This window comes from Bos javanicus, chromosome 7 (assembly GCF_032452875.1).
Source record: "Bos javanicus breed banteng chromosome 7, ARS-OSU_banteng_1.0, whole genome shotgun sequence".
Classification (NCBI taxonomy): domain Eukaryota; kingdom Metazoa; phylum Chordata; class Mammalia; order Artiodactyla; family Bovidae; genus Bos; species Bos javanicus.
The window spans coordinates 71,874,555-71,900,926 of NC_083874.1; the positions used below are offsets into that span (position 1 = coordinate 71,874,555).

Here is a 26,372-nt window from a genome sequence, read left to right on the forward strand (position 1 = left end):
GAAGAATAGGGAGATCCCAGTGTTAGTAATTGCATCCATGAAATTAAAGAGATACTTGATCCTTGGAAGAAAAGCTATGACCAACCTAGAGAGCACATTAAAAAGCAGAGACATTACTTTGCTGACAAAGGTCTGTCTAGTCAAAGCTATGGTTTTTCCAGTAGTCATGTATGGATGTGAGAGTTGGACCATACAGAAAGCTGAGCACTGAAGAATTGATGTTTTTGAACTGTGGTGTTGGGGAAGACTCTTGAGAGTCCCTTGGACTGCAAGGAGATCAAACCAGTCAATCCTAAAGGAACTTAGTCCTGAATATTCATTGGAAGGACTGATACCTGGCCACCTGATGTGAAGAACTGACTCATTGGAAAAGACCCTGATTCTGGGAAAGATTGAAGACAGGAGGAGAAGAGGACAACAGAGGATGAGATGGTTGGATGGCATCACTGACTCAATGGACATGAGTTTGAGCAAGCTCTGGGAGTTTGTGATGGACAGGGAAGCCTGGAGTGCTATATAGTCCATGGGGTTGCAAAGAGTTGGACATGACTGAGTGACTTAACTGAACTGAATGTTAGTAAATATTTGCTTAAATAAAAGCACATGGATTGTTAAGGTGAACTTTTCCCAAATGAGACAGAAACTCCAAGGGAAAAACTCAGTCGACTAGTAAAAAGAGAGTTCCCTACAATATTGATTCATTATAAAAACCCGTACCAAGGTGGGTATAGAGGGTACATGTCTGAACATAATAAAAACCATCTATGACAAACCCACAGTCAACATAATACTCAATGGTGAAAAACTGAAAGCCTTCCCAGCTAAAATCTAGAACAAGACAAGGATGCCATTTCTCACCATTTCTACTCAACTTAGTATTGGAAGTCCTAGCCACAAACATCAGACAAGAAAAAGGAAGGGCATCCAAATTGGAAGGAAACAGATAAAATTGTCATTATGTGCTGATAGCATGGTAATATATGTATAAAACCCTAAAGATTCCACACTAAAACTACTAGAACTACAAGGTGGCAGGGTACAAGATAAACATTCAGAAATTGGTTGTGTTTCTTTAAAACAAACAATGAAATATCAGAAAGGGAAAATTTAAAAAAATCCCTTTTAAAATCACATCAAAAAGTATTTAGGAATAAACCAGACCAAGGAGGTGAAAGATTTATATTCTGAGAACTAGAATGTATTGATATAGGAAATTGAAGATGATACAAAGAAACAGAAAAAGAGTCCATGCTCTTGGATTGGAAGAATTAATACTGTTAAAATGGCCATATTACCCAAAGCCATCTACAGATTTAAAACAATCTCAATCAAATTACCAGTGACACTTTTCATAGAACTAAAACAAATAATACTAACATTTATATGGAACCATAAAAGACCAAGAATTGCCAAACAATCTGAGGAAAAAGAACAAAGCTGAAGGCATAACTCTCCCAAACTTCAGAAAATACTATAAAGTTATAATAATAAAAACAACATAGTATTGTCACAGAAACAGACATGTGGATCAATAGAACAGGATAGAGGTCTCAGAAATAAACCCACACTGCTGCTGCTAAGTCACTTCAGTCGTGTCCGACTCTGTGTGATCCCGTAGATGGCAGCCCACCAGGCTCCGCCATCCCTGGGATTCTCCAGGCAAGAACACTGGAGTGGGTTGCCATTTCCTTCTCCAATGCATGAAAGTGAAAAGTGAAAGTGAAGTTGCTCAGTCGTGTCTGACTCTTAGCGACCCCATGGACTGCAGCCTACCAGGCTCCTCTGTCCATGGGATTTTCCAGGCAAAAGCACTGGAGTGGGGTGCCATTTCCTTATGTATTTTAATTGGAGGCTAATTACTTTACAATATTGTGGTTTTGCCATGCACTGACATGAATCAGCCATGGGTGTAAATGTGTCCCCCCAGTCCTGAACCCCTCTCCCACCTCCCATCCCAACCCATCCCTCTGGGTTATCCCAGTGCACCAGCTTTGAGTGCCCTGTTTCATGCTTTGAACTTGGACTGGTTATCTATTTCACATATGGTAATATACATGTTTTGATACTATTCTCTCAAATCGTCCCACCCTTGCCTTCTCCCACAGAGTCCAAAAGCCTGTTCTTTATATCTGTGTCTCTTTTGCTGGCAAGACCTAGTTCTTACGAATAGGGCTATGGGCCCCCATTTGGGACCCTGAGGGAAGCCAAGCTGAGACAGGCCTCATCCATTTATTGCCCTGTGTAGTCATGTCACTTCCTAAAGGATTTTGCATGCTAGGTTAGTTAAATCCAGACTCTTATCTAACCTTGTTGTGGGAGTGTGTGCATGTGGGCTGTCCCAGAGCAGACAACAAGTGTGGCACAAGTATCTTCCCAAGAAGGAAAGGAAGACCAAGTTTCAAAAAAGAGGCAGAGGGCCAAAGACAGCCTTCTTTACTTTCCTCCATTGCATTCTTTCCAGACAGATGGGTGAGGCTGTGCCCACAGAAGGGAGAGGTGGTGAAGTATGGAGCCTAACCCACCCTGATGCAAACTTTATGATTAGGAAGATAGTGTTTGGTCTGATGACTGGAAAACATTTTTCAAGCAACATGTCTAAACAAAGACTTTGTACTCCAATCTTGGCTGCTCACAGACTGGGGGTGGGGGTGGGGTGGGCAGGGAGGGCATTTCATTTCCCATCTACCAGGATTCATAAATACTGGCTAAGGACTCCTTACTTTCCTAAGTAGTGATATATTACCCCACCCTAAAGTCACAGATATGACGGCAGCCAATTAAACAACAATTACCAATGCTACCTTGTTCTTTGTAGTAAAAGAAAAAAGTCAGCTTTTGTTGTGGTGGTTGTTATTGTTGATGCACATTTTATTTTTGGTTTAGAGCAAAGGGCCGTGGAGGCCAACAATGGGCTTCTTTGAAGGGGGTTGGGTGCTCCGCCATGACCTGGCATCTCTGGGGCTTCAGAGGCAAGTTCTGGCTGGGTTTACAAAGGTAAGGTAAAGCACTGGTGGTGCCAAGAGATTATCCAACCAAATTGGATGCCAGATGGGCAGGTGGAAGATGAGACAGCATAGAGTTTGGCAAGAGTCGGTGGGGGTGGGAGTCAGGAGCTAGGAGCCAGCGCATCTTCCTGGGGCTGCCACAGATGTTCTCCACAGACAAATTCAAGGATCTGATATTCCAGCCACAGAGAGTATACAGGTTAGTATCAGACCCCTTTAAGGCAGCTTAAATCACCCCCTTCAGCCAATGCCTCCCAAGTTGTAGAAGGCATCTATTTGAACCAAATGAAGACTATTTCTGAGTGGGGTGATAGCGTGCTTAGAGAGGTTCTTAGTGGCTGCTCAGCAGAATCACTAGAAATCAAAATATAAATACTCAGGCCCCACCCTAGACCAAATAGTCCAGAATATCAGGGGGGAGGATTCCACGTATTTTATGAAAACTCCCGTTTCTTCTCCCTGTCATCACTTATGTGAACATTTGTCCAAGGCAGACAGCTTTCCTTTAAAAGGTCATTTAAAACTTCTATTATTTATCCCTCTGTCTAGAACACAGTATTTTAAGGATTAAATCCTTGAAACCAACAGTAATCCTTTCTTGAGATAAGAATATTGAGGTTTCCACCCAGTGAACTGGCCAAAGCCACAGAGCTGATACACAGTGGAGCTGAGATGAACACCTGGGGGCATGTGACCCCAAACGTGCCTAATTACAAGAGTCATATTCTTTGACTTTTATTTATTTATTTATTTTTTTGGTGAAATAATTAAAAAAATTTTCTTTTTAATTTTATTTTTTAACTTTACAATATTGTATTGGTTTTGCCATTTATCAACATGAATCCACCATAGGTATACACATGTTCCCCATCCTGAACCCTCCTCCCTCCTCCCTCCCCGTATCATCCTTCTGGGTCGTCCCAGTGCACCAGCCCCAAGCATCCAGTATTGTGTATTGAACCTGGACTGGCGTTTCATTTCATATATGATATTACACATGTTTCAATGCCATTCTCCCAAATCATCCCACCCTCTCCCTCTCCCACAGAGTCCAGCCAGTGAGAGATGAAACAGGGACACAAAGAGGTTTAGCATGTTGCTTAAGACCACCCAGCAAACCTCGGCAGAGTTGAAACCAGAGCCCACATTTCCTGACTCTAGGCCTAGTGCCCACGCCCCCAGACAAGTAGCTGGGGTGCTATTGTCTGACTAACCCCAGATTTTCAGTCTGAAAATTTAACAGTTCATAGAAGGAACACATCACCATCTTGCCCTGCCCAGGCAACAAGAATTGGATATTACTGTGTCAATTTCCTTATCGTTCATGAGTGAATTTAGCTAGAACTGGACTTCAAATGTGCCAGCCAGGGCAAATCGATGACATTCAAGATCTGGAAATAGCTCATAGTGCACGTGCCCCTTTCAGTGACCATCAGCTAAGGGCCCTGAATAAAAGTTATACTGACTGAGTCAGGGCCGCAGTTTTTCCTGGGCTCTGAAATTTGTGAGACTGAATAGGGACCAATGAATCTGCATATCCCAACTGATATCTACACAGGAAAGTTTCCTTTTTCTCCTGGAGGAGACATTCTCAGATACACAGGATGCCTGTGGTATCCAGAACTGGAAGAAACCAAAAGACTCCAGCAGCGCAAGATTTAGTTCCCGTGCCCAAAGAGAACTCACTGAATCCATTGTCCAAACATTTAGGTAAAGAGCTGGGGGAAGAGGATTCCATTCAGAGGGGACGGAATTAAATCAGAGAAAGACTTGACAATATGCATATCCTATTGTTACTTCTTTTGGGAAAATCAAAAAGAAAAATAAAAACCAAAATATTCCCAGAGTCATCAATGGATCATTCTTTTTGTAGGTTTGTAAATATCACATGTCTTAACACATTGCTATTTTTTATCCTTGCTATTACTGTGTTTATGTGCATGATAATAACATACATGCACAGAATGTACATTATTACATGCAGTATATAATTACGTAAGTATGTTAACTTTGTACTTAAATTAGATAAACAAGAACCCAGAAGATACAGACTCACAGAATTTCCTGTCACAGTCAGAAAACACAGTCCTGGGTAATGAATACTAGGTAGCAATGTAGAAAAGGCTTTTGATATCATGTCAGAATCCAAAAAAGCAGCAGCTACAATTTATGTATATGATGACTGCAAAAATGTTAACACATGTAGTTTGTGTGTGTGAGTGTGTATGTGTATAATGAGTGGAATGAAAGACGAGTGAAATTTACCAAAATGATCATTCTGAAAATCTAATGCTCTAACAGGATGATAGCACTTTCGGTCCCTCTGTGAGTATATGTGTCTTGTTCAAGCTACCAGGGGTCCCTGAGGCCTTCTCTGTAAGTATTGAAGACTCTGAATGATGTGTTCCCTAGAGGAAGAGCTTGATGCAGAGGACAGTGGAATGGGACAGGAGTCAGAGGCCCTGGCTCTGGCCTTGGCTTCTAGGGCATGCTGCCTCATCTTGGGAACAAACTCAGTGTCTTCATGCTACCTAGATGTTTAATGGTAACTGTCCCAGTGGATCGAATGTGAAGGGACCATATGCAGAAAACCCCAAATTTGCAAAGTTCAACATCCTAGGGGCCAAGCAGTTAGCCTAAGAGAAGGAGGTGGGCTGGGTAAATTTGACAGAGATGTCCTCTGCTTCATAACAACTTAAGACTCTCTGATTATCACAATAAATACATTCTGCCATTTTTCTTGAAGCCTGTAAGCCTTATAGGTTCACCTTTCATTTTTCCACTTTATAGAAACATGGACATGTCAGATATCTCTCTTTCCTATCAACTGTATTTTGGAAAAATGTACATAGTGAACTTGCTGCTGGGCCTCAGTGCAGGGATGGGTATAGAGAGAGGGGGTGGGGGACACTATGAGCTGAGGATGGCACACCCAACCTGGGGAGCGCAGACTTCTTAATTCAAATCAGTTATCACCACAGGGAAACACTGGCTTAGTGAGGAGACTTTTTCTAATTCCATTTCGAAATCTCTCAATGTCAAGACATTGAACATTTGAAATTAACAGACTCGTACATGCAAAACCTATACAGATTACAAACAAGACCAAGGGCTGCCATTTTGAGAGCAATTCAGGGTTTATACACCCTTCTCTTTCATGCCCTGGAACCATCCCCTATCTCTCCTCAAGAAAGGTCACTTGCAATTCAAAGAGGGAAAGGCAGGCACTTACTATGGAGCTGCTGAAGGCCACAGAGGGCTGTGAGATTTCACAGCGCCCCATAGACCTTTGTCGTGAGTGGCTCTGGATGGGTACACGGGCACTCTGGCTCCTCCTCAGAGGCTGGGACCCTCCTTGGCCCCTCATTGTTGCTGGGCCCTGGTCCCTTCGGGCTGGGAAGGACAAGCACCGGTATTGGGTCCACTCTTCACTGTCTGAGTCCAGCTCCTTTGGGGTCTCCAGTCGCTTAGCTGCAAGAAAGGAATCTTGTTATTGCCTCAGTCATACCTCAGCCAGATCATGGCTGGGGAGATGGTAGACTTTGGGGGTGAAGCTAAAAGAGCATGGTGTAAGAACATTATGCTGCTCTAGATTACAGATAGCTGGTTACCCTGACTGGTGAAAGTGGGGTACAACTTGGTCACACAAGTTCAAATCCTGGCCCTCCTACCTCCTATCTATGTGACTTTGAGCTTCGCATAACCCACGCCTCTACTTCCTCAATTAGGGGTTATAAAAACTATTCAACTCATTGTTTTGAAGACTTAATGATATAATGGTATGTATAAAAGACTTAATATATAACAATATAAAAGTGATAAGCATACTCTAAGTATTGGTAATGGTAGCTGTAATTATTAAGATTAGAAGCTCCCATGTACCTGGTTATCACTTTGGCAAAGGGGATTAGACTGCCTATGGTACCTTCTCTTTTCTCTTTCTTAATCCCTCCCACTCAAAAGAATGAAGAATGAAAGAAGTGGTGTGAGTGTGTGAGTGTGTGTGCGCGGACACGTGTGCTGTGCCGGGAAGGAACCAAGGGGATCAGTCAGCTGTATCAGCCACCTTCAGTCTATGCAAGATGACAATCCAGGCATTTTCTAGCCACATCCCCTAAGGCAAAGCTTTGTGTCAGTGACCCCAAGAGGTCAGTTAGCTTGGAGGGCATTTCCTGATTGTATCCCATGTGCTTCTACCTGCGCCTGTCCTGTCAGGTAAGGTAACCTGAAAAATTCCTAAACTTTGGTTGAAGGACTGGAACATAATTTGGACATCTTCTCAGTGCATTCCTGACAAGTAAATATCCTCTGTGTCAATTATACCAGGCAAAGATCCACTGAGGACAAAGATCAACCACCTGGAGGGCTACCACACAGGAGATTACCCATAGCCTTCAGGAGCAAATGAAAGTTTACAAGTGATAAGAACAGCATTGATCTGTGACAAGGAGGCCGCAGGGATACAGGATGCTACTTCCCACAGAACCACTAAGCCTTTGCCGAGAGCCAGGAGAATGGGTTTTAATCACCACTCTCTTAGGAGAGCAGGGGTGATTTCTTTATAAGAAGGATGGGGCCCCCAGGAGCCCCCTCGTACCATTTTCTTGGTGAGAATACTCGTGGCCCATGATGGTACAACGTCGGAACACCATCTTGTTCTCGGTCAGTGTTCCCGTCTTGTCGGAGAAGATGTACTGGATCTGACCCAAGTCCTCAGTGATGTTGAGGGCTCGACATTGAATGGACAAGTCAGTCTCTTCATCATACAGGTCAAGATCGTTGTGCAGGAAGAAGACTTGCCCGAGCTTCACCAGCTCGATGGACACATACAGGGAGATTGGGATCAGTATCTGTGGGGAGATTGAGTCCCACTGTGTCAGATAAAGAGGCTGGTCTGCCATCTCAGGCCCTTCCTGAGTGATGGAGTAGCAAAAGCATTTCATGAAAAGCTCAGGTCAGCTCACGCAGTGGGTTTTCTCTGAGAAATTAAAGCTCAGTGACCTCATGCCTGCCTTGGGATCCTTAGGAGAATCTGAAAAAAACACAGGCCTTCCTGAGCCAGGAATATTTGGTATGGGGTAGACACTCACCACTGCTTGTTTAATGATTGAGCTGGAAGGAGTAAGGAGATCTAGTTACAGAGTTGTGTTGGGTTCAGGTATGCAGCAAAGTGATTTCATTCTCTCTACATAACATTGTATATACTTTTTCATGTTCTTTTCCACTACAGTTTATTACAAGATATTGATAATACTTTATACAGTAGATTCTTGTTATCTGCTTTATATATGGTAGTTGCTGCTGCTGCTAAGTCACTTCAGTCATGTCTGACTCTGTGCGACCCCATAGACGGCAGCCCACCAGGCTCCCCCGTCCCTGGGATTCTCCAGGTAAGAACAGTGGAGTGGGTTGCCATTTCCTTCTCCAATGCATGAAAGTGAAAAGTGAAAGTGAAATCGCTCAGTTGTGTCTGACTCTTCGCGACCCCATGGACTGCAGACCACCAGGCTCCTCCATCCATGGGAGTTTCCAGGCAAGAGTACTGGAGTGGGGTGCCATTGCCTTCTCCAATATATGATAGTGTGTATCTGCTAATCCCAGACTCCTAATTTATGTCTCTCCCTCTCTTTTCCCTTTGGTAATCCTAAATCTGTTTTCTATTCAGATTTATTGTTGATCACTGCCCACTGATGTAGCTCAGATGGTAAACAATCTGCCTGCAATGTAGGAGACCTGGGTTCAATCCATGTGTCAGGAAGATCCCCTGGAGAAGGAAATGGCAACCCACTCCAATATTCTTGCCTGGAGAATTCCATGGACAGAGGAGTCTGGTGGGATACAGTCATGGGGTCGCAAAGAGTCGGACACGACTGAGCGACTAACACACACAAATACTGAATGCTGTTTTAGGTCCTTCAAATGGCAATGCCTGGAAAATCCCATGGACGGAGGAGCCTGGTAGGCTGCAGTCCATGGGGTCGCTAAGAGTCGGACAAGACTGAGCGACTTCACTTTCACTTTTCACTTTCATGCATTGGAGAAGGAAATGGCAACCCACTCCGGTGTTCTTGCCTGGAGAATCCCAGGGACGGGGGAGCCTAATGGGCTGCCGTCTATGGGGTCACACAGAATCAGACACGACTGAAGCGACTTAGCAGCAGCAGCAGCAGAACAAAAGCCCTGGACTTGAAGACCTCCCAGTCCAGTAAACAAACAAAGAAATTCTATATTGAGTGGTGGGAAGTCTCATGAAAAAAATAATAAAGTAAAGAGTGAAGGCTGGGAGGGCATATTTCAGAAACCACAACCTTTGTGCTGAAACCTGAAGAAACGAGGGCGTGAGCCTGAGGTTATCTGTGGGAGGAGGCATGTTCCAGGCAGGGCACGGGCCGGCAGCTGGGTGTCTGTAGGGCTGGGGTGAGAGTCAGCAGGCGTGTGTGCGAGACAGCTCAGAGATGTGGTCCCCGAGGGAGTGGGGCCCAGATCACTTAGGCCTTGTTGGTCACCTCAGAACTTTGTATTTCCCTTTGTATTTATTTCACTTTTGGTTATGAGGCCTTGTTGGTCACCTCAGAACTCTGTATTTCCCTTTGTATTTATTTCACTTTTGGTTATGAAACCATCAGAGGGTTCAGGGCAGAGGAAGAGCATGACTTCCTCCTTATATTTAAAAAGGGTTACTTTGCTCCATGAATGAATGAACTAATGAATGAAAAACGTTGCCAGTTGGAGGGCCAAGAAACATGCTCAAGTACTGTAAGAACTCAAACAGATGGGGTTTTGTCAAAACAAAACTACAACTTCCCCTATCTTTTCATGGACTGTAATTCTTATTGGGCCTGAGGGTTTTTTTTAAATCTCTTTATACCTCACTGCAGGTGTTTACCTACAAGTAGGGGCCTTTCTTACCTCTCTCTTACAGGTAGTCTACATCCTTTGCCTTCTTTTCTCCTATGTATAGTGCTGGTTCTTCTTCAACCTAACAAATATGACAACGCTAACCTGCGGTTTCTTTCTCTGAATGCTTGGGGCTCGGAAGTTTTCATTCTTTGTGCTGTGTTACCGTTGTGGTTCTCAGGTCAGAAGGTTCACCAGTTCTAGATCTGGTGGCCGGACAGGCACCCGTGGATCTCTGTTGCAATCTTACTTTTAAATTACAAGAGTCTGATAAATATTTCCCTCTGTTATTATCTGAGGCCAAGGTCCCCTCCACAAGGCAGGGCTGGTCCTGACATTATACCAGATACGAATACCTTCAAAGACCCATAAGAAGCAATCAATGTTTTCTCATCTCAGTCCAGTTAGTTCTTTCTCAGGGTCAGTACTGAGTTTTCTTTTTCTTTTTTTTTTTTGCAAAGTTGTACAGGTGTTGGCCGTTAGTCTTTTGAGCCCCGAGATGGGGAGGACCTCCTACCTGGAGCAGGATGATCATGGTGAGGAACATGTAGAAGCCCCCAAGGGCAAGGGGAAGGTGGTTGCCCTTGGCATCTGGAACGTCAAAGGGAGGGTGCTCTGTGAAGGTTCCATTCCAGAGGCCGTGACCTGAGAGGAGGCAAAGCCAAGCATGAGGCAAAAGCTCCACTTAATCTTCAATTGGTCAACCACATCAGCCCGTCCCTGACCTACTGCCAGAAATCAGTGTGCTTTGGAGGAGCACATCCTTGTTCTATATAACACTGTGTGTGTGTGTATTCATTTAGCTCTAAGTGGTCCTTCACATACCCTACATTTCAATCTCTCCTCCTAGCAGAGGAGACTAGCATGGTGACTACTTAGATTTTGTTTAAATCCTATTATAGAGGAGTTGGAAATAGAGAAAGGGACAAGAGTTTGTTTGTTTTCTCCTTCATGCACCCACCCATCCAATCATCCATCCCTCAATCCATCCATCTACCCACCTACCCATCCATCAACTCTATTTACTCACTCTTCCCTGCCTCTCTCCTTCCCTATATCCAAAATTGATTAATTCAAAAAGGAGTTGGTCCTACTTTTTGTCTTTGAGGAGTTCCCTACCAAGTCATGGAGTCTGATGTAAAGATACAAATCTCATCTGGCATGAGCTAGATCCTGGAATGCTATAAGAGCCCATAGCAACAGCCTCAGATACGGACTGAACTCTCTGTTTCTCTAATTATAAATGGGGATAGCAACACCCATCAAGTGCAGATTGATAAGTGAAACTGGCACTGAGCTCTCTGAATCTCAGCATCCTTATCTATCAATTAGTAACAGTACCTTCCCTATGGGGTTACTGTGAGAACAGGATCACCCTATGTGTATAATGCTCTTGGCTCCAGGACAGAAACTATAGAGAATAAAAGGCAAAAAGGATGCCACCCTGACCCTAAGATACTTCTTTGCCCAAGAGGTTGGACCAAATACCATCATACACAGCAGAATAAAGGAGACTTATAGATGTGAGGTTAAGGGCCAAATATATGGTACAGAGTAAGGATCACTGGCTTTCAGAGGAGCTAGAGATTATAAAAGAAATCAGAGCAGGCTGCCTGGAGGAGGCCTGGAGGGATTCTGAAGCCCAGGTGGGTACTGGGTGATCAGAAAGGTCTGGGGAAGACAATCCAGACAAATAAAAAAGAAATTCCATCTTCATACATTAAAGTAGTGAAGTGAAAGTCGCTCAGTCGTGTCTGACTCTTTGTGACCCCATGGACTATAAAGTCTTTGGAATTCTCCAGGCCAGAATACTGGAGTGGGTAGCCATTCACTTGCCAGGCTCCTCTGTCCGTGGGATTCTCCAGGCAAGAATACTGGAGTGGTTGCCATTTCCTCCTCCAGGGAATTTTCCCAACCCAGGGATCAAACCCAGGTCTTCCACATTACAGGTGAATTCTTTATCAGCTGAGCCACCAGGGAAGGCTGGTAAAGTAAATGTGTGATAAATAACCCTGGAATGGTGCTCATTTGTGAGCCATCCCCTCCTACAGGAGCTGTACTTTAGTTAGGTGCCAACAGAGGCCTGTCACTCGATGAGTTGTTATTCTCAGACAAGAGAATCCTGCCCCTCCCCATTACTTTCTCAAAGTATTTCTTATTTTGGGCAATCTGAATCTTGTCTAACTCTGTGACCCTTTAATCATTAACCTCCTTTCTCTAGAGACATAGTGACATGATCTTCAATGTCCTTTCCCGGTTTGACAGTCCCTAAAAAACCTTCCCCAAACAGAGCCAAGAGTTTTGCAGCATCTCTGCTGACATGGATGGACCACAAAACCAATCGGTGGCTTTCTTGTTTGCTGGCTTCTGCTCCCTGCAGGTACTGCCCTTCCAGCTTTGAGCCCCCCTTGGAGTGCCATGAGATACACCTGGGAACTGCATTCATTCAAAACTCCAGGCCATGCACAAGACTAACCCCCCCTGTCTTCACTGTGGTCACACATAAGAACTTTGTAGGCTGGGCAACGTTTTAGGTCTTGGACACTGTCTTAAAAACAGTGATGAGGACTTCCCTGGTGGTCCAGTGTCTAAGATTCTGTGCTCCCAATTGCAGGGGGCCTGAGTTCGATCCCTGGTCAGGGAACTAGATTCCACATGCTGCAACTAAGACCTGGCACAGTCAAATAAATAAATATAAATAAATATTAAAAAGAAATAGTTTCTAAAAAATAAAGTATAACAACAGTGATGGGTGCGATTTCTGATAGAAGCAAGTGAAGAGCAAACGAGACAGCTGCTCCCTGGTGCAGAGTCAGCAGGGGGCTCTGGACTCAGCATATGAGTTCTTCAATTTGATCCTCCCTGCTTCTTGGAAGGCCTCCTTTAGGGTGTCAAGAACCGTCCTTGGTGTTGAGCCATAGAGGGGGAGAGTAAGAACGAGGATCGTACTCGCTGCCCTGCCTACCCTCCAAGGATCGACTGAAATAACTCCGGATCACTCCTCCCACAGCGGTCTGCATTGGCTGTAGTAGATCCTGGCCTCAGCCTGCTCTGTTCGGGGTTCCATTCTTGGCTTTGCTCTTGCCAAATAGCCAAACTCTCCTCTGCAAAGGAATGATTCTCCCTCCTGCCGCTGTGCTTTGTCTGTGCTGTCCTTGGGGTAAAGCGTCCTCTCTTTTCTTTCACAGCTGCCGGCCCCATCCTGTCCCTGCCACCTTCCTCTTCTGGTGAGAATCAGCTTCAGAAAGACCTCCTTCCTTGATGCTCCCATAACACCAGCAGCAGGCTGAATGCTGTCCCCTAAGGTGTCTGCGTACTCAACCTGGGGCCCTGTGAGTATGCAGAAGGGACCTTGCAGACAGGATTGAGTGAAGAACCCTGAGATGGTGAAGAGGAGCCTGGGTTATCCGGGTGGGCCTGATGATGGTGTTACAAGTGTCCTTATAACAAGGAGGCACAGGGGGATATGCCCACAGACAAGGAGAAGGAGATGTAAAGTAAGGCGCTTTGAAAACGAAGGTATGTATGTGTGTGTGTGTGTGTGTGTGTGTGCTCATTCGCTTAGTTGTGTCTGACTCTTCATGACCCCTCTGGACTGTAGCCCTTCAGGCTCCTCTGTCCGTGGGATTCTCCAGGCAAGAATACCGGAGCCATTTCCTTCTCCAGGGGATCTTCCTGACCCAGGGACAGAGCTCGAGTCTCCTACGACTGCTGCATTGGCAGGCGGATTCTTTACCACCTGGAAGTCCTGAAAATCCCCCAGTGCCGCAAATGCAGAAACCCAGGTGGCCAGCAGAAACCAAAAAGACAAGGGGCTGCTCCCCCGAGCCCAGGGTCTCCAGAAGGAGCCGGTCCTGCAGGCACCCTGGTTTTAATCCAGTGAAATTGATTTTGGACTTCTGAACCCTGGATATGTAACAGAATCAGCTAGTGTTGTTTTAAACCACTCAATTTGCATTAACCTTTTATAGCAGCACTAGGAAAGGAACACAGTACCTGGTGCCGCCCTCACTGAATGTGACAGATGGTGTTATTGATTCTGCTCTCTGGCTGGACTTGTTCCTGCTGGACTCTGAGGATCTTCCTGCTCTCTGAGGACAGTCCTGTGATTGATTCATCTGTTACCCTCTCTGGGTAAGGGGGTGCCTGGGTTCAGGAAGTATTTCCTGAATAGACACATGCCAGATGCTCTTCCTACAATTTAGGGCACATACAACTTTCAGAACAATGTCACCTGCATTTTGGCTGAATGGGCACCCTGTTAAATACAGAGTAGGCTTGTTTTTATTTATTAACTTCTTTTTGTAGATAAGGAAACTGAGGCTCTGTGTTGAGGCAACTGGCACAAAAGAAACAAAAGATGCCTGTGGGGTTGTTCTTTCCAGAACATTCCATACCTACAGCTCCAATGAGGCACATGAGGAAGAGGATGCCGATGCAGGAGAAGATGTCTCTGTTCATGCGCCGCTCGATCTTGCTGCGTTTGTACCGCGGACCGCTGTTGTTCAGCATGGCTTTCGTCTCATGGCCTTTGTGGGAGAAGTCAGATCGTCAGTCTTTGGCCCCCCGTTTGCCTCTGGCTCTTCCTGCAGGAGATTTACCTCTGTGCGGGGCAGGGACAGAGTGCAGACGGAGAGAATGGATGTGTGGACACAGGAAGGGTCTTGGGGTTGTGGGAGGATGAAATGGGAGAATGAGATTGATATGTGTACACTATTGTGTGTAAACAAGATAGCTAGTGGGAAGCTGTTGTGCGGCACAGGGCGCTCAGCTCAGTGCTCTGTGATGACCTGGAGGCGTGGGGTGTGGGGGGGTGGGGGGGGAGGCTCAAAAGGGAGGGGATATATGATACAACATATGTGTATACAAATGGCTGGTTCATGTTATTGTATAGCAGAAATTAACACAACACTGTAAAAGCACATCTACTCCAATTGAAAAAAAAAAAAAAACCTAAAAAATTAACAAAACAAGGGAGGCTTCATTCTCTAACCTGGATGTGTCCTGGCATAGGGAAGTTCTGGGAGCAGCTGGAGAGACCTCACACACACAGCGGGTTTTTATGGAACACCCCCTACCTGCTGGACATGGGGGTGGGGAGGGGGCGTGGATCAGGCTCCTGAGCACAGGCTGTGTCCTACACAACTCAAGAGGCAGCCCTCACTTTGTAGCTGTCATCGATTTGTAAGCCTCTTAGGACACATTTCTAGCAAACGACAGAAGGCTGTCTTGGGGAAGGGCCATCTTCTAATTTGCACAAAGGGGCTGTTATGGGTTAGTGGTGGGATACAGTAGTTAAGACAGACGATTCACATGCTGGTGAAGATACGCAAGCAAACAAGTAAATAAGGTCATTACAGTTGGTTGTAAGTCCCATGAAGTAAACAATAAATAAGGGCTAGAAAAATAAGAGATGCCGTTAGAGAGCATGGTCAGGGAAGGCTTCTCAGAGGAGGTGACATGAATGGAGAGAAAAAGTTGGTAGAAATGGGCTTTGGGCTGGGGAACAGTACATGCCAAGGCCCTGTGGCAGCACTGTACTTGAGGCCAGTCATTTTCATGCTTGCTTCTTTGCTAAGGTGTTTGTTGCTTGTACAAGAGCATAGTGGCCAAAGGCCTCCACCCCAGCATTAACTCTGGGCAGCTCCTCTCCTGTCTTGGAGTTCTGCATAAAATTTTGTTCAAAGAAAAAATAATAAAATTTAAAAACTACTGATCTTATCCAGTCGCCCCTTTTCTCCAGTTGGAGAAACCTATGATGGAAGCATAGAAGGGACTTGTTCCAAGTGAAAGGATACATGAACATCAGAGCCGCGTGGAGAACCCAGGATGCTGATTCCCACTCTATTTCTCCTTCCACTGACCCCTGGTACCCAAGTCACTCAGCTAAGAGCTGACAGTCTAACTAAGCCTTGTCTTTAAACAGAGCCTTTCCCTTGGGGCTGCTAAATTTTAATTACTGTGCCATACCCCTCAGAAGACAAATTAAAAGACACCAGTCACACGTTTCCTGTGCAAAATGAAAGAGAACCAATACATCAGCTCTAGCAGCGAGTGGTTTAATGCTGTTTAGCTGGTGGCCTTGTGGATTTAAAGTGGCAGTGAAACCGCAGGAGTGAGCACGCTCTGGGCTTATCATGTCAGGCTGCAGTTGTTCAAGGGCTGCCATAGCCGGGGTCCCTGCCTGCCCTGGGCTCACCCCATACACGGTGTCCTGGGACCACCCCCTTCACCCACTCCTCACTTCCTAAGACTCTTCTGTCCCTTTGGCAAAATGTGGTCTCATGGGGGAGGCATCATGGTGTGGTGGATAGAATGTGGGCTCCAGTGTCTGACAGAGTTTGGCTCTCAGACACTTGACCTTGGGTTGGAGGGAATTAATCTCAGGAGACATATGACCTTGGTGGAATTAATCCTTTTGTATCTCAATTCCTCATCTGCAAAATGAGATATTATGGTTGTGTGCTCTGGCATAAGGGAATGAACGGATACATATAAAGTACCTAAACTAGTTTCTGGTACACAGTAGGGCCTCAATAAATGTCTGCAGTGAGAAGCATACACCTCCATGTGGAATTTCTTCCTCTTGGGAAACTCGACTTGGCTTTTTTTTGATCCTGAGGCGCTCCTGTTGTGTCCATCTATACCTCCAAGGCAGAGAGTACAGCTCCAGACCAGTCATTCTCCGCAGGGGACTTGGTTCCCCAGGGCACATTTGACAAAGTCTTCAGAAATTTTTGGTCATCATCTTTGAGGAGGTGGCACCAATGGCATCTAGTTGGCAGAAGCCAGGGCTGCTGCTAAACATCCTATAGGGTGCCCCCCCGCCCCCCACAAAGAACAATCTGGGACAAAGGTCACCAGTGTTGATGCTGAGAACCCCTGCTCTAGATGACAACACTTAACACCATTAGTACCATGTTGGCTCACATTTTTTGAGACCCTGATGTGTGCCAGGCTAGTGTTAAGCCCTTTTCACAGATCATCTCATTTGAACCTCACAGTCCTATGAGAACAGGTTAGCAGTGCCTTTTGTGTGGAAAGCTTGACCAGCTTTTCAGGAACTTGCAGCCAAGGGCTCGCTTAGTGTGTGTGAAAGTCGCTCAGTCATGTCCGACTCTTTGCGACTGCATGGACTACACAGTCCATGGAATTCTCCAGGCCAGAATACTGAAGTGGGTAGCCGTTCCCTTCTCCAGGGAATTTTCCCAACCCAGGGATTGAACCCATGTCTCCTGCATTGCAGGCAGATTCTTTACCAGCTGAGCTTCTAGGGAAGCCCAGGGCTGGTTTAGCCCCAGGCAGTCTGACTTCCAGTAACCATGATTAACTCCCTCTCTGTCTGACCTCTCATAGGCCACTCCTGTCATCCACTCAGAGATTTGTTTCTGCTCAGGCAGAGAAGAAAACTCAATGTTTATGAGGGTTTTTTGGTGGGGCAGGGATTATTGAAGGGGTCATGTTTAGAAAGTCTGCCAGACAGCACTGAACTCCACTGTCAAAGACCCTCGAAAGCAGTGACCTGTGTTGACAAATAAAGCCAGCTAGATTGTGACACTATTTCAAAAAAACCCTACTTTTCTCTCACAGTCTGCCAAAGGGAGTCATGGGGTAGACTGATGTGTTAGTGCTCTTCCATGTCTAACAAAGTTTGGATTCTATGCAGACAAAAACATACCAACTAAAAGTAAACAAAATATTATAAGGTGTCCCAGTGAGTGCAAGATCCAGGGAAACTTATTCTGGAGGGTTCCAGGGAAGGTAGACACTCCAGGGAGACTGCGTTACCTCCATAGAGGTTTGCGGTTGTTCAAGTGAAAACAGACATGGGCTGAGCACCTGTGGAGTGCCAGGTGCCAGGTCCTGGGGGTTCAGCTGTCCCAAGACCCCCTCCAAATCTCATTATGAGAAGTGCTGCTGTTGTCTTTTCTCAAGGGGAAGCAAAATCAAAGTGCAAAGAAGAGACAGACCACCGTATACAGAACCACAAAATGAATAAAGCTTATAATAAAAACAACTGCAAAAACAACAACCAAGACTCATCATGGCCTCATGTGCTACACACGGCACTGGGTGCTTTCCATGTCTGGGCCACTGTGCTCTCAGGAGTGCTTTATGAGACAGATACAGATGTTATTCCCATTGTACAGATGAGGACATGGAGGCAGACACGGAGATGTTGCTAAGTTTGGTGAGGTTACTCCTCAAGCTCAAGAAGATGCTCTTCAATCCCACCTATGGTTAGTGTCACAAAACCATTAGGGATGCATGAGTCCCCCTCCCCGTGTTATCCAGATGAGTGACAGTGACTCAGAATCGAATTAAGTCTCCTGTGGACCAAGTGAGCTGCTGTGATTCCAGCCTTAGTTTGCTTAGCTGAGAAACAGGAAATCACATGCCTCTACCCATTAGAAGTGATGTGAGCTCCCACCAACTAAAGATGAATTTGGAGGAGGTTTTGGAGGAAGGAGGAGAAAGGGCAGGGACATAGGAAAGTGTTCAGGGACAATAACCTGCGTAGATGACAATGCCAACAGCCACTTCAGTGTTTCTGATGGTGCAGCCTCGAAGCAGAAGACTCTCACTGCCAAAGCCTGTCCTGGTCTGATCGGGATGTTCCCTGGAGATGATGAAAGACAGGAACGGTAGTGTCTCAGAATTAGAAGTGGTGAGTGAACATGATCCCTCTTCTTCAGAAAGCAATAGTAACTTGGAAACTAATTCCCATGTTTAAATGCAAGACTTCATTGGTCCTAGGACACCTAATGGGGACTGGACCATTAGAGGAGAATTACCTATCCCTAAGGATGTGATTTTGCCTAAGAGGCAGAACTCCGATGAGGAAGATTCAAAATGGTTTTAGGGGCAAAACGTGGGGGAACTGGCTTCTGACCCTGCAAGGATAGGTGCTGTGCTCCCTGAGGCAGTGTTCACACGCCCATCACAGCTGCTGGGTCTGCACCCACACAAGCTGAACTCTACACACACAAGTCTGTAGAGGACAAGGGACAGTCCCACCTCTCTTATCATGAGACTTTGAGGAAGGGCAGCCCAGAGGCTCCCCTCTTGGCCTCTCTTGCTCCATCCTCATAAAATAAACAGACCTCACAGCAGGAGGACCAGTGGCCTTTGCGCAACATCCTGGGAGGCAGCTTCTCAAAGGGGAGATCCGTAGAGCTCTTCCCTTCTAGACTCAGGAAGCATCACAATTTCCCATTTCACTCTAGAAACTTCTGAGTCAACCCACACCAGGGTGGACTCTGTGTCTGGTCCTCATTCAGTCCTGATGTCCTTCCCTTCTGGGATTTTTAGGAAGTTTAAATATAACTTCCTCACAACACTGGGGAGAACAGAACAGTAATCATCTGAACCCTAACGGATTTTCTCTCCTTCTAACTCTTTAATACTTCATTTCTCTAGGTCCAGTCATGTTTCCTATGTATTACATAATGGTCATGACAACCTTAGAAGGTAGATCATGTTTCATACCCATTTTAAAAATAGGAAAACTGAGGCAATCATAGTACATGGCAGAAAGGGGATTCAAATCCAGGAAGTCTGGCTCCAGAATGCTACAATACCACTCAGTACACTCAGAATAATTCTTTACTGTGTTTATAAACTATATTACTTACATGATTTTATTTGACTCTTCACAGCTCTGGGAAGTTAGCAGGGTGATTATCCTTGCTTATGAGAAAGTTGAAACTCAGAAAGGGTGAGAGATATTTCCAAGGACATACTTCCGGGACATAGAACATCCCAGGACTTGGGAACCCAGACCCGAAACACCAAGCCTCATGTGATTTTCACTACATTGGAATTCTTAAAGTAGCAGCCCATTAATTTATATTGAATCAGTCATTTCCATTTGCAATTCTTTTGAATTTAACAAGGAAATATCTTAGTTTATCTCTGTTAATCCTTTCTAACACTTATTTATCTAATTTTTTAACATGGAGGAGGTTTTGGCAATAGTCTGTAGTTAGAGTACAATAACTATTTTGATTTCATTTTACTAATTTTGCTGTTATAAAATTTATATATGGAAAGTAATACTGCCATAAATCTATGGCAAGCTATATATAGCAGTGATTTGGGTTGCCCATAGTGCCAGTAACATAACTTTTTCTTCTGAAATAAATTAAGAGAAAAATAAGCCAATTAAAAATCTGTAATATATAGTGTTTATGAGTGTGATACAAATCATAAAGGTGGCTGAAGTTGAAGACGCACCTGTCCTTATGGAGGGAGCTGCTACAGATGGAATATTGAATGATTCACTGTTTAGTAGCTAGTGGTTTAAAGGGCATTTTTATGATGCTCTAAGGTGATAACCTATGACAGCATCTTCCTCATCTCCTGGTCATAATGTTCCTTCATAGCCCTTCTATTTAGTGCACTGTTTACAGGGATGCTTTATCTAACTGACTCACGGCAGTATTTCTCCACCTTGATACTACTGACTGTTTGGGTGGGATTAGTCTTTGTTGCGGGTCTGCTCTGTGCCTTATAGGATGCCGAGCAGCATCTCTGACCCCTACCCACCAGATGCCAGCAGCACCTCGTCCCAGCTGTGATAATCAACAACGTGTCAGACACCGTAAAGGTCCTTTGATAGAGAGGAGGGAAGGGGTTTGAGAACCACTGCCCTGGACTGATCTTATTGCTTAAAAATTACATCGTCAAATCTGACATTCCTCATCTTCAAAGCATTAAAAACTACTCAGTTTCTAGCCAGCCTGGGTAGCCCCAAGAGAGTTCCTACATTAAGGAGGCCCAAAGAAGCTTCTGGACACCTGGAGGCATCAGACCTGTGGTTTGCTCAGCAAGAGAGTGTAGGTCATCTGTGGGTGGTGGGCCTCGGTAGAGATGTGGGAGCATGATGGAGAACTTGCCAGCATCCCATGGGCTGGCTGGTAGACTGACCAACTGCACTTTCCGGGCTCACCCAGTCCTGGGCAGGTGGGGAAAGTTGCCTTTAGAGGCAGTGACCAGGAAGAGGAGGTTCTGGGGGTTGAATGGAGCTGGGAAAGTTCTGTCTGAGATGAGCCCAGGCTGAAGCTTAGAAAGGCTGGATGCTGGCATGAGCTGTTTGGGGGAGAAAGGATTATAAATAGAAACCCAGCAATGAGGCTGCTCTCCAAGAGGATGGAGAATGACTCAAGGCATGGGAGCCTTGGGATGAACCAAATCCACAAAACTTGTGCATGAGGGGAGGACTTCTTGCCCAGGCGGGTGACAAGCTCCAGTTCGCCAGATGCCTGCTATGAATCCTCTTCTCCTCCAGGAACTTGCGCCCTTCTCTGTCTGTCTCCATCTGTGCTCTTTAATTTTTTAAAAAGTAATTTGCACTGAAAATCTGCCATTTCTTTTGCATTGTTCTTGCTTTTCCCCCTTTTATCTTGCTCCTCAAGACATCTCATATGGCCTGGGGAACAGTGGTTGGCGGGAAAGCCCTGGCACCTGCCTCCTGAGAAATCTTCTGAAGTCTCATTGCAGGCCTATTGGTAGAGAAGCTGCCATAACATGTCTGCGCTCATCGTCTGCATGTAGACAATGCAAAACACAGGGGTTAGAGTGAAAAGACAGGATGCAAGTCCTGGCCCTGCCTTGTAGCTGCTGTATGCCCTTGAGGGAATCCTGAAAACTTTTATCATCAGATTTCCCGTCTGACAACTGGGAATCAGAATTCTCACTTCCCTGGGTTGTTTTGCAGATTAAATGAGATGATGTTCTGAGAAAGTCCTCTGAAAGGCTTAAAGCCCTGAATAGGGCCTTTATTCACATCTTTCACCACTGCTCTTTTTTTTTTTTTTTTTGGTCTTTTGCATTAAGACCAGTTGTCAAATGTGGGAGCAAAATTACAGCAAAACTCTCAGGCTGAATCAAAACTGAAATAATAACAACAGTAATTGCAATAGCAGTAACATCATGAACTATCTACTCTGCCTGTTTTCATGCTTTGTGTATGATCAACTCTCAGACAAGAAAATTCCTGTGATATAATCTTTATTTTACAGGAGTGGCAATGAAGGCCCAGAGAGGTTAATTAATTTACTCAAGGTCACACAGCTTATAAGTGATAGAGCCTGGTTTCAAACCTAGGTCTGTCAAACTCCAAAGTCCCCTTTCTTACCCACAGTGCAATAAAGGCTCCTTCAGAAATCTGGTCTAAATTTAATCATATTTGCCTCCCCTGAATCAGAGTGTGGTCTTGATTTTGATGCTGTTTCACAGAGTTCTGAAAAAACTATTAGTGAATTTAAACGTGCGAGATAATTAAATGTCACTCCATCAGCAACAAAGACTGGAAAAGGTTTCTCAATTTAGTTAGGTTTCTCTAGCCCTTTCTTAAGATAAAAAGAAATAAACTTTCTTAGGACCCAGATGCTTATTTGTTTGGCCATTTCGAGACAAAACTTCTAGCTGCAGAGGCAATATTTATAAGCAACACACAGGTGGCAAATACTTACATATAACCTTTAAATTTGTTGAGGTGGTTGTTGGGCTTCTCACACACGATGGTGTTGTGGAAATGTTCTGGTTGGAACTGGACCTCCTGTGAGAGAGGGAATGCCGTGAGGTTATTAAGTCAGAGGGATCTCGTTTTAATAGGATCACTGGGAGAGCTAATCATAGTTAGAACCATTGCAAATAGGGTAATCCCCACTTTGTTGCACAGTGATAATTGTAATGTGTTAGAAAAAACAGCTAACCTCCTCATTAAGGAGGAAGAAGTAGATGCAGATGAAAACTTGAGTGCTTGGTAAAGGGAGGGTCCTGTCCTGACTAATTTTTTCTGGCCTGGATTTCATTCTCTAGACTCAAGTTGCCCTGTAGAACTTACTGCCATGATGGACATGTTCTATGTCTGCACTGTCTAAAGTGGAAACCACACATCGTGTGTGGCTGTGGAAATATGGTAGTATGACTGAGGAACTGATTTAACTTTTATTTAATTTTAATTAATTTAAATAGCTACCTGGGGTTAGTGGCTACCAAACTGGACAGTATAGAAATAGATGATCAAAAAGAAGAAATTATAAATCACACCACCTACAGCTAGCCAATATTCTTGCGTATTTAGAATTTCCAGAGTTTAAAAAAGTATGTACATATACCTACACACATTTATGTATGGGCACACACCCACATTTATGCATTTCAAAAAGTGAGACTTAGTGGTCATATACAGTGAACATTTTTACACATTATTACATTTTTCTACATCTCTTAAACACCTGGATAGAAACCTATTGTATAAATGCCACCATATTTCACTACTGAACACTGACCTGGTTTCAACTGCTGGCTGTTGCAAAAATGCTGTGAAAATAATAGCTAATAAAACAAAATAAGTAGCATTTACTGGACTCTTACTTCTGTCAGATGCTGTGATGAGAACTTTAGAAATGCTATTTTTTCTTCAAGCTTACAATTCTTCTATGAAGTAAGAACTTGGCTGCCGTCTATGGGGTTGCACAGAGTCAGACATGACTGAAGCGACTTAGCAGCAGCAGCAGCAGAGATGGGAAAACTATGACTCAGAAGGGTTAAGAGGCTGCCTGTGGTCATATCAGGACCAGAATTTGAATCCGAGTCTGACTGTCGACCCTCTGTTCTTTACTTGTACACCACACTGCCCCCCACCCCCTACTCCCACAAACATTCTTGCAGCCAAGCATTTAAAACACATTCTTGCCTCTTCATTTTTTCTCTTTCGTTAGGTATTTTAGTTTACAATCTCTTAAAGTCCAACCTGAGGAAAATACAACTAGGGGTGAGGAGATCTTTCCTTTTAATTCTACCCTACATTGGCTAAAAGTACATTCAATCATTGAGCCTCCATTTTCTCATCTATAGAATGGGGCTAACACCACTGTGCCTCAGAAGACAGAATTTGTGTGGGAAAGTTTTGAAAGATGTAACAGGCCATGCCATAGAAGGAAGTAGTGCTAAAGGTGGCATTGGAACTGGTTCCCTGGGTAGAGATTTAGCCTGAGTAGTGAATTTATCACTCCAAGCTGCAAGGTACAACTGTTCAAAGGGGTAAATTGATTAGAAGAAATGACAGCGTCTTCTGGCTTGGTGTAAATATACTGTCCATTGGTTCTGTGGGGGTGCCAACATAAATAAACTCTCTGCTCACTTGAAATAAATTACCCATCCAGGAGTTTCTAAAAATACAGCCCTTTCCGCCTCCAAGTATTGATTTTTTCAGGGACAAACACTTGCCGACTTCTGAGATGATGACAAATAACACTGTGATTTGTCAGCTGCCTTCGCGGTCCTGATTAAGCCATGTGCTTCCCTCTGGATCCATACCACTCAGCTCACTGCTGGCTTTTGGAATCTGAACTCATTTTGGATGTCTGCAGCAGCGGGTCTGAGAGCTAATGATCACCCTGCAGTGAGCCTGTCGCCGTTTAATCATCTCCAGGGATCCCCGGCTGTCTTGTCCCCCAGAGGGGCTTCCCAGTGACCTTCCTTCTGAAGTGTCTTGTGTTCTTTTATTCTTCTGGGCACTTGTCTTGGGTGCTCTGTCTGTCTCCTTCTCCACATGGAGAGGTGATTTTGCCCTTCCTAGCTCCCTGGACCCTGGGCTCCTTCCATTCTTCCCTAGATGGGCTGTGGAGAAGGACACACGGGCCCCACAGTCGCCAGATGGCCCCTCAGGATTGCTGCCTTCCCTGGCTTTGCTGTAACTCACTCCAGGCAGCTGCTCGGAGAACCCAAGGACAGCGGTGGTGGGGGACTGTCAAGCCCTACAAATCTGCCAGGGGCCTTTATTTACTTTTTTGAGCTTGTAAAATTTATTTATTGGAGTATAATTGCTTTATGATGTTATGTTAGTTTCTGCTGTACAACAAAGTGAATCAGCTATATGTATACATATATCCCCTCCCTCTTGGACCTCCCTCCCTCTCCCCTCATCCCATCCCACCCTTCTAGGTCATCACAGAGCACTGAGTTGAGTTCCCTGAACTACACAGCAGCTCCCTACTAGATTTTCTGATCCACTTCTGGCTCACTTAGCTTTTCTTACCTTGGGGATAAAGCCCACTACCCACCTTTTCTTGCTGACCCAGCCTATTACCAAAGGCACCACCCTTGAGGAAAGTAATAGCCATCAGGGTACAGGAAAAGATAAGCCCCTTCCATAGAGGACAGCATCGTGTGTGGTTCTTCAGGTCAGACACAATGATGTGGGGCATTTACTGTGTTCCAGGCACCTGTCATTAAGTTTTCACAGTAACCTTAAGAGGTGTGGACAGAAGTGCAAATGCAGATCAATAAAGCAATTGTGTTATGGTTGGTAAGTAACAGAGCCAGCATTGTAAGCCACAACATCGGAATCTAAAGCCAGTCATCATTATCACCACAGTCTTTGTTATCATTGTCATCATCATCATCATCAATACATTACATTTATTCCACTTTCTCTTTCTATGATTATTATTACAGCACTTATTGGATGCTTATTAAGTGTCAAGAACAGCTAAATATTTCACACATGCTCCTCTCTTGAAGTCACACAATAAACTGATCAGATCAGCACTGTTATTACCCTATTTTATAATAAAGAAGAAGGGACTGAGGCTTAGGGAGAGTCAGTGAATTTCCCCAATGGCACACAGTTAGCAGAGCAGAAGACAGAATTTCTGATGCCATATAGCCCACCTTCTTAAACCACAGTGCTATTCTGAGGCACAAAGGAAAGACGATCATTTAAGAACTCCTTTCGGTCCTGTTTCCTTTTCTATGTTCCTTTTCCACTTCCTATGATCAAAGTACCTGATATGATAAATGAGGTCAACATGTAGTTGACCCTTGAACAACATGGGTTTGAACTGTGTGGATCCACTTATACAGTTTTTTTTTTTTAAATAAACACTATGGTACTACCTGATCTGTGGTCAGTTGAATTGGTAGATGTGGAACTGTGACTACAAAGGGCTGACTATAAATTATAAATAGATTTTCCACTGTATGGATGGTTAGCATCCCTGACCTCTGTGTTATTCAGGGGTCAACTATATGTGGAATCTAAATTTTAATAAATCTATTGCCAGAGTCAGGGAGTGGTGGGTGGGTGAAGGAAGTCAAAAGTTAGAAGCTTCCAGTTAAAAGGTAAATAAATCAAGAAATATAATGTAAACATGGAAACTATATTAATATTTACTACCGTGCATATTTGAAAGTTGTTAAGAGAGTAGATCTTAAGAGTTCTGATCAAAAGAAGAAAAAGTAACCATGTATGGTGATCAGTATTTATTTAGACTTGTGATCATTCCACAATATATACAGATAAAAAGTCATTATGCTATACATCTAGAACTAACATAAGGTTATATGTCAGTTATTTCTTAATAAAAAATATAAGCAAAATCCAATGTCTAGGAATCATCATCATTACCACCATCACTACCACCCTTCTTAACTTGGGTCAAATAAGGAAGAATCAAA

General features: G+C 44.4%; 1 protein-coding gene across 2 annotated transcripts in view; it reads right to left on the reverse strand.

Moving 5' to 3' along the window:
• Window positions 1-26,372, reverse strand: part of ATP10B (ATPase phospholipid transporting 10B (putative)) — a 312,921-nt gene that overhangs the window by 68,329 nt on the left and 218,220 nt on the right. For both annotated transcript variants that reach the window (XM_061424249.1, XM_061424250.1), the window contains 6 exons: window positions 22,379-22,464; window positions 18,416-18,522; window positions 14,300-14,431; window positions 10,420-10,547; window positions 7,603-7,855; window positions 6,238-6,476 (listed from right to left, as the gene is read on the reverse strand). In XM_061424249.1, the coding sequence (XP_061280233.1) occupies window positions 6,238-6,476; window positions 7,603-7,855; window positions 10,420-10,547; window positions 14,300-14,431; window positions 18,416-18,522; window positions 22,379-22,464 (945 nt within the window). The remainder of the gene's footprint in view (window positions 1-6,237; window positions 6,477-7,602; window positions 7,856-10,419; window positions 10,548-14,299; window positions 14,432-18,415; window positions 18,523-22,378; window positions 22,465-26,372) is intronic.